The 7934-nt window shown below is 34.1% G+C and overlaps 1 protein-coding gene across 1 annotated transcript; it reads right to left on the bottom strand.

Moving 5' to 3' along the window:
• Nucleotides 1–238: 238 nt before the first annotated feature.
• Nucleotides 239–4577, bottom strand: LOC122588464 (cytochrome c1-2, heme protein, mitochondrial). Its single transcript, XM_043760586.1, has 7 exons — nt 4413–4577; nt 2929–3149; nt 1946–2225; nt 1710–1781; nt 1435–1551; nt 1259–1324; nt 239–586 (listed from the first exon to the last, which is right to left on the bottom strand). The coding sequence occupies exons 1-7, from the start codon at nt 4470–4472 to the stop codon at nt 470–472; spliced, it is 933 nt and encodes a 310-aa protein (XP_043616521.1). The 5' UTR covers nt 4473–4577; the 3' UTR covers nt 239–469.
• Between the last annotated feature and the right edge of the window lie 3357 nt (nt 4578–7934).

Below are 7934 nucleotides of genomic sequence, written 5' to 3'. Positions count from 1 at the left end.
TAAAATTGATGAAAAATTTTACTCGGTGTGTAAAAAACATTGATTAACATTCAAGAGAATAAGGTTATGTCTATTCCTAACATACTTATTAACCATAATCACTAAGCTAAGTCCAATGTCATAGAAGTTTAGACATGTCCGGATTCTGCTATGACATTCAGATAAACAATGCCGTGCCACTCAATACTACTAATTGCAACATGTTCAGAAACCAAAAAGGATCATACAAAATCAATTAAAAAACAACAAAGCCCAAGCATGGATTTCATCAATTAAAAAAATTTACAACCCATAAAAGAAACAACTCCCTTATTCCTTTGCTCCCAAGTTTCAAAATGAGAAAACAGGGCTATCACATTACAAAAACAGTATTTCCATACAGCAGCAGCCAAAAATGCATGGTATGCTTTTACAGAATAATTATTTCTCATTCATCGACTTGTCAGGAAACCTTTTAAGAAGAGGAATCCTAATTGACAACGTCAAGAACTAGCTTACGGGACTTTAGAACCGACCACCTCAAACGCCTATAGTACCCAGCTTGAAGCAGGGCCAGGGAGAGTACAAAAATCCACTTGAATCCCATCTACATCATAAAGGCAAAATGGATATGATTCAGGAATTCAGATCTTGTAGCTTCAATATAAAGATTCACAATGACCCGGATAATACCAATTGATGCAGGTCATATCTTTCACAAGGTTGGTAATAGTTTGAACAATATAAGTGAAATGGAAGTAGGTCAAAACAGTTGGTTGAGCAAAGTTAACTGAAGATATATAAAATCTCAATAATCGTTATATCTTTAATAATTAGATTTCACGTAGTATAATCTATACTTTTCTGATCATAGTTCACTACTTAACTACTAAACTATGAGTATAATTCAATCAATAAAATTCAAAGATGCTTGCAGGTTGAAACGGCCCACCCTGACCCATATTAATCCCTTTTAACAACCTGCTCATTTTCTCAACTCGTACTTACTACTTTAGACATCTCCATTATGTCTACACATCTTACTAACTTTTGAGGTCAAACCACTACTCCCTTGTTAAAAACAATTCCTAATTTCTTGCTACAAATACGTAACATTTTCTACTTGTAGGATCTTGTACTTAATTTAAAACCTACTAGGCAAACTCTTTCACCAAAGATTAAATCTAGTGCATTCCAAAGTAAAACGCAAAGTATTGTTTTTTTTGTTAGAAAAGGCTATACGTTGCTCTTAAATTTTCAAAGCTTAAAGGATATGTACCAGTTTCCTTTCTTCCATTTCTGGTTCTGCAGCCCAACTTAGAAACGACACAACGTCTTTTCCCATCTGCAGAAATTAGATAGAAGAGATTAGACTGAATACCGAAAGAGGCGAGATACAAAAAAAAAAAAAAAAACACGTAAGAGCACACTGGCAATATAAGAGGGGGAACTAACCTGGGCCTCTGTTGCAGGAGTGCCATCTTCATACTCAACAGCACCGTCATTAAGCATTTTAGGCATTGCAATAGCCCCACCAGGGAAGTAAGGATTATAGTGCAGACCTTCTCTTATCTGAAATGAGTTTGTAGATCTACTGTTAGGTTGATACAGAATAATTGTATTAATTGGTCTAAGAAGAGGACTTAACGTTGTTCGTAATCATAAAACAAAAAATTTCACGAACATTATAACGATGATCAAACAAATGTGGCAGAAGATTCGGTGCTCACCGAAACACCAGCTGGCGGATCACGGTAGCCAGTCAGAAGTGCAAATACATAGTTCTGTCCATTGTGACGAGCCTATAGATGCAAAATGTAAGAATCAATTGACAGGATTACAAAACCATAAAGCTCAAAGAGAGAATTAGAAGTTACTTTGGTTGACGAGCCTATAGATGCAAAATGTAAGAATCAATTGACAGGATTACAAAACCATAAAGCTCAAAGAGAGAATTAGAAGTTACTTTGGTTATAAGACTCAAGTCAGGAGGGTAGGCTCCTCCATTAGCAAATCTAGCAGCTTGCTCATTTGCATAGGGTTGAGGAAATCGATCACTCAGTTTGCCAGGGCGGGTAAACATCTCACCCTCATCATTAGGACCATCAACAACTTCAATTTCAGCAGCCATAGCTTTGGTCTCTTCTTCTGTATATGCTACACCCACCAAATCACGATACGAAATTAAACCCATTGAATGGCAGGATGCACATACTTGTGTGTACACTTGGTGACCACGTCGAATCCTGCTCATGGTCAAAAGATTAAAAGAACAAATGTCATTTCACAGAAAAGGGATCTCACTGGTAGAAACATCCTAAAGGCGAATATTTTTTGCTTATATATGGTTTGATCTGGATTGTTTTTATTTGCAATGGGTCATATTTATAAAAAAAAAAAAAAAAAAAAAAAGTAGCCATAGAGGAAAGGAGTCAAATCTATTTTTAATGCATGCAACCTCCTGATCTTACTATTCAAAGACTTCAATAAGAATCATAAAACATTGGTTTTCTATCACAATTTACAATTGAAATACATGCATAATAAATAATAATCGACAAAGAAGTGCTTGCAGGTTAAACAGGCACGTTTCAATGGATTGTGCGGAATGAACCATTTTGAAGATTGAACTGCTACCCATGTACTCAACCCACCCATCTTGCCATATCTAATGAATCCCATTGGGCTCCATGTTCCCAGCAATAAGGTTCCCAGATCCAAAATTAAAAGATCTTTTTAAGATAAAAAATGGCACAGGTTATGTTTGAAAAAATGGCACCATTACTGACGAAATCTACATATACAAAGAAGGAACCATTTGTATCCTATTTCTTGATTAGTTGACTTAACTTTAGTTTTTTCTAATACACAGTGTTAAGGATAAGAAGGACCTTAGATCACAACAATATATTGAGAAATAGAACAGATATTAGCAACGAAAAAACTTACGAAGCATGATCATATGAACTAAGAATGCCTTGGTGAGGCCAAGGATAGCTTGGAGACTCTAGCCCATGTTCAGCCTCATCAGCAGCGACAATAGTTGTAAAACCCAAAAGCCCCGAAACACCTGCTCCAAGGAGTGCAAGTGCCCTAAGGGACTTCACGCCAGCAGATCCAGAAGCATCTTGATCCTTCTTTGAAATCAAAGATGACAAAGCTGGAGGGGCCTGATTTTAGTGATTGAAAACAATGATGAGAAAGAATGGCATACAGGTAGCTAACTCTAACTCATATACAGCTTAGCAGGTAGCTCCTATAAGCAAATTTCATATAGGTAGGGATTACATGGTTGATTCAACTATACAAGTTACAAATTCTCCCATGAAATTATTATTTTCATGAAATGGAAAACAATTACATGCAACAGATTATATGAATGAAATAGCTAAAAAGTAATTAGAGAAGTGAATGACTAAAGGTATTGTTATTATTAAGTTACCCTTTCAAAAACCAATTATTTCAAAACTTACTACCTTAGCAAAGAAATGGGCACAGCAATTGTTATATTCATGTCTTATGGGTATGTTTGAAAAGTTGAGAACTAAGGTCGTAACAGAAAACCCAGCATATGCATCCTTTGCTATAATCCAAAAAAAAAAAGTGAAAAATTCAACGCAGAAATAGGAAAGATCATAGGTGACACTATCTTTTCTTTTGAACGGCAAGCTAATCTACTCCTACTCCTAAGTTACATGTAGGCCTGGGACGGAACCCAAGACTCTCGAAAAAAATATTCCACCCCTACAGATGTATGAAGTGGGACTCGAACCCCTGGTGGCTTTCCCTAAGGTCAGAGATCTTACCAATGGGCCACCAACCCCATTGGTCATAGGTGACACTATCTTGACTGCATCTCATTAGTATAGTAGATGACATGTAATTACTAAACAGCAAAAGAGTATGGTAAAATAACCACAAGGGTGGTGGCCTAGTCGTAAAAGCATGGCCTCCAAGGGTGAAACTCTCAAGTTCGACTCCTAGGAGCAAAAATATACACCTACGGAGGTTCCAGCAACAATTCCAGGCTACCCTAGGATTAGTCGACTCGCAAAGTGGGCCAGATAACTAGGTGAAGATATCACAGCATAGTAATCTTTGCATCTCTAACCCTTATGTTAATTCTGATAGTCCACCAGCCATATGTGAAACATCGACTGCGGCATTTTGCAAATTGCAATGTAAAAAGCCCATATCGTCGTGTAAAAATAATTTTTCATTTCAAGCAAGTACGAGTATATATTCACATTGCAATGTATTTATGTACTACGACAGCTACGAAAATGAGTTTTGGCTATCACCCTGTATTCAATTACTCGTGGTCCATAATTGTTTCAAATATAACAATATAAAATCACTGCCTGTACATTTCTAATACATACCTCCGATAAGCAATTAATATATAAAACCAAAAATGAAAAAGGAAAACTTACAGTGGTTTGAGAATGAAGTTTGGTCCTGAGCAAGTGGTAAATTCCCCTACCACCAGCCATACTTTTTTTTACCCAATTTCCTGCTAGAAATAGAGTCAGGATCTGATTTCAGGGAATGGGAGATATAATAATACGGATGGAAAACAATTGATAAATATTTGTAAATAAAAACAAATGCTAATTGATAGTATATATACAGATAATTAAAAACATATATTACTTACTGGATGAATTTTTAATAAACGAGAGAAAGGTACCGCGCGTTGGGGCGTGATGGAGGTGGCAGTGGTGGTGGTGATGTAATGGCAGCAGCGGTCGTGGCTGTGAAGGGTGGTGGTGGCTAGCGGCGGTGGCGGTGGATATTGGTAGTGGTGGTCGTGGCAACATTGATAGTTGAAGTTATTGATAGTAATGTGGCGATAATGTATGGTACATTATGCATTAGAATATGTACGTTGTTGAAATTTAAAAAAATATTAAAATTTAAGCACAAAATTAAAAGTAGATATATTTTATAATATACGAAAGAAAGTATCCTCGTGTTGTGGCGGTGAGTTGACGGGGGTGATGGGTCTTGTGACAGGTCATAGGATTCCGTCCTCGGATTTAAAATTTTGTCAAAAGTATATCGAATAACCCCTCCAATAAACGAGTATGAAATTTTAAAAACATCCATATAATTTTAATCATTTATCGATGTACAGTTTTTCAGATAAAATATTTTGAATAAATTAGAATAATAAAATGTATTGTGGACGAGAAAAAATTATAGGAGAGAGATGAAAATAAATGGTTGAGAGAGTATTATAGTTGTTTGTATTAAACAAATTTTTAGTGTTGGAATGTTATATATACTAGTGCTTAGACCCGCGCAATGCGCTTGCAGTCGTAAGCAATTTTTCAAACTTTATTTTTTAAGCAATTATACACATAAACAATTAGAAACATAATTGTGTACGCCAATAACATCATAGATAGGAAGGTACATTACAATAGCGTCGAGTACAAATCCATGAGCATAATATTACCATATAACTAAACATAAAAAACCACAAACTATATCCTTTAACATTTAAGTTGACTTCATGCTTGATTTTTTCCGTTTCATTGACTTGACTACATTTTCTTGTGAAAGTTAATCAACTTCTTGTGTACCAGAGACATTATTACAAGAACATGTTAAATTATTAGATCCATTTCCAACTGCATAAATCCCGTCTTGTAGAATAAAAATTGGCTCAGATATGGAAAACGGATTATGTTGATTCAACCTAATACCATATATGGTACATGGAAATATAATACGATGAAACTCATCATACGTCTCATAAATGTTAATTATTTGATCAAAAATCAGTGATCTAATATAATAAAAAACTTACCATTACTATCACCAATAGCATACAAAACTCTACCCATCAATTCAGAAACCAAGTTGGTATTTAAAGATGGAACTCAATTACATACACCCTAAATGATAGATTCATTTTAGCCAATGAAGATTAGCCCAGTTGGTCAGAGGCACTTTCGGTTTTACCCAAGGTCTTGAACTCGATCTTTAGGGATGACAAACCTTGGGGTTTTGTCCTCTAAATACTTGTAACGGCTCATGGTCAACATCTCGTTGTCTAGGGTACGTGCAAGGCTTCAACATTATACGACGAAGTTTCCTCGATTTAGTATACCAACTGAATGTTCAAAAAAATATATTCATTTTATTTGAGGTTACGCGTACAACCCTAAATAATACTCCTTCCGTCCCATATTAAATGTCCAATTTTGACTTGTCAAATCTTCCGTTTTAAACTTTGATCTTAAAAATTTTTGTCTATATTATATAACACTTTATATAAAATATATGGACATTTGAGTTTTCAATGTACTTTTCATTGTCATAAATTTCATGAACTATTATGTAACACAAACAAAGATATTTATGGTCAAAGTTGTAAACAAAAAACTTGACAAGTCAAAATTGGCCATTTACACTGTATTCTCGAGTTTTTATTAAAAGAAAAGAAAGAAGAAGATTGGATAGGGAAAGAAAGGATAAATAATTGCATAAAAAAGAGGCATTCTCGAGTTGAAAGAAAAGAAAAGAAAGTTGATAATTAAATGTATTCTTGAGTTAGAAGGGAAGGAAAAGAAAGGATAAAAAGATACAACTTTACATTTATAGCCTTGTAGTAATTAAAAACCTTTATATAAGTCTGAGAGGTATAATAATAATTTCACCACTTTTCCTTCCAAATCTTGTCAAAAGTGGCAATAAAGTTTTGGGATCAAAACCTCCTATTTTTCCCTTTCTTTCCCTTCCCTTTCTTTTAAAACAAAAACTCAAGAATACAAAAACTAAAAGTTTCTTACCCTTTCTTTTCTTATCTCTTCAAAATAAAACTCAAGAATGCACTCTTAATATAGAACGGTCTTAATATAGGACGGAGGGAGTAACTATATCGTTATTGTTGTATTTTTAATATATTAAAATGATCTAAAAACTTTATCATCAACATATATATTCAACAACAATATAACCTTACTTCTAATGATATACCTGTAAACTATATTCCTTTTGACTTATCAATAAAATGAATCCTCGCAACAATTTTTATGAGTAAACTTTTTCACAAACAACATATATCATTTCAAACATAAAATAGATTATATTGATGAAAATATTAACTTAAATGCATAAAAACAAAGTATAACATATGAGTGGGCAATAAGCACGAACACGGGAATACAAAATGTTCTTTCTAGCTTTTAACCCACTATAGGGACAATTCTTATACTTTGAAAGTTGAAAACATTGTGTATATATTTTACATCCCTCGTATTAATAGGCATTAGAACAATGTTGCACCTAAAAACAACAAAAATGACCAACAGTCCAAATAAACCGAACATTCATGTATTGTGGTCACCTTCATTAGTGGTATTATGCAACTTCTTCTTCAATTTCCTTTTTACATTGCCTCTTTCGGTCCCACTTCATGCGCCTTTTAAGTTTTTTATGAAGAAGCTCAAGTCAGATGCACCTTTAAAGACTCTCGATGCCAATGGTGTCTAACGTCTTGGACCTCGAAGACGGAGGGTGGGCCTTATTAATAGAGTTAATTCAGGTGTCGTCCTTATGGTTTATCTAAAAAATTACTTTTGTTTCTTATGGTTTGATATCGACATGGATAATCATTTATAGGAGGATAAGGTTCTTCCTCGGTCCTTTATTTGTGGCCGTCAAATGACCTCCGTTTTTTCTCTCACGTGTTTCCGACGTGATGTATTTGAGTCTTTTCAAACTTAAATGACAATCAATATTTATTTATTTTTATTATCAATATAAACCCTTTTTAAAAATTCAAGGATATAATCTTCTCATCAGATCTCCTTTAATTTAAAATAAAAAATCTTAATCACATCTCTATCATATTTATATTTATATTATATTACTATATAAAAGCAAATTGCCCACTCTTATTAAGTAATTAAATCTTTAAAATGACCATATTATCTCTCTTATTA

Source organism: Erigeron canadensis, chromosome 2 (assembly GCF_010389155.1).
Source record: "Erigeron canadensis isolate Cc75 chromosome 2, C_canadensis_v1, whole genome shotgun sequence".
NCBI lineage: Eukaryota > Viridiplantae > Streptophyta > Magnoliopsida > Asterales > Asteraceae > Erigeron > Erigeron canadensis.
Note: the sequence above shows the minus strand (reverse complement) of the source record. Positions and strands in the feature narration are given on the sequence as shown.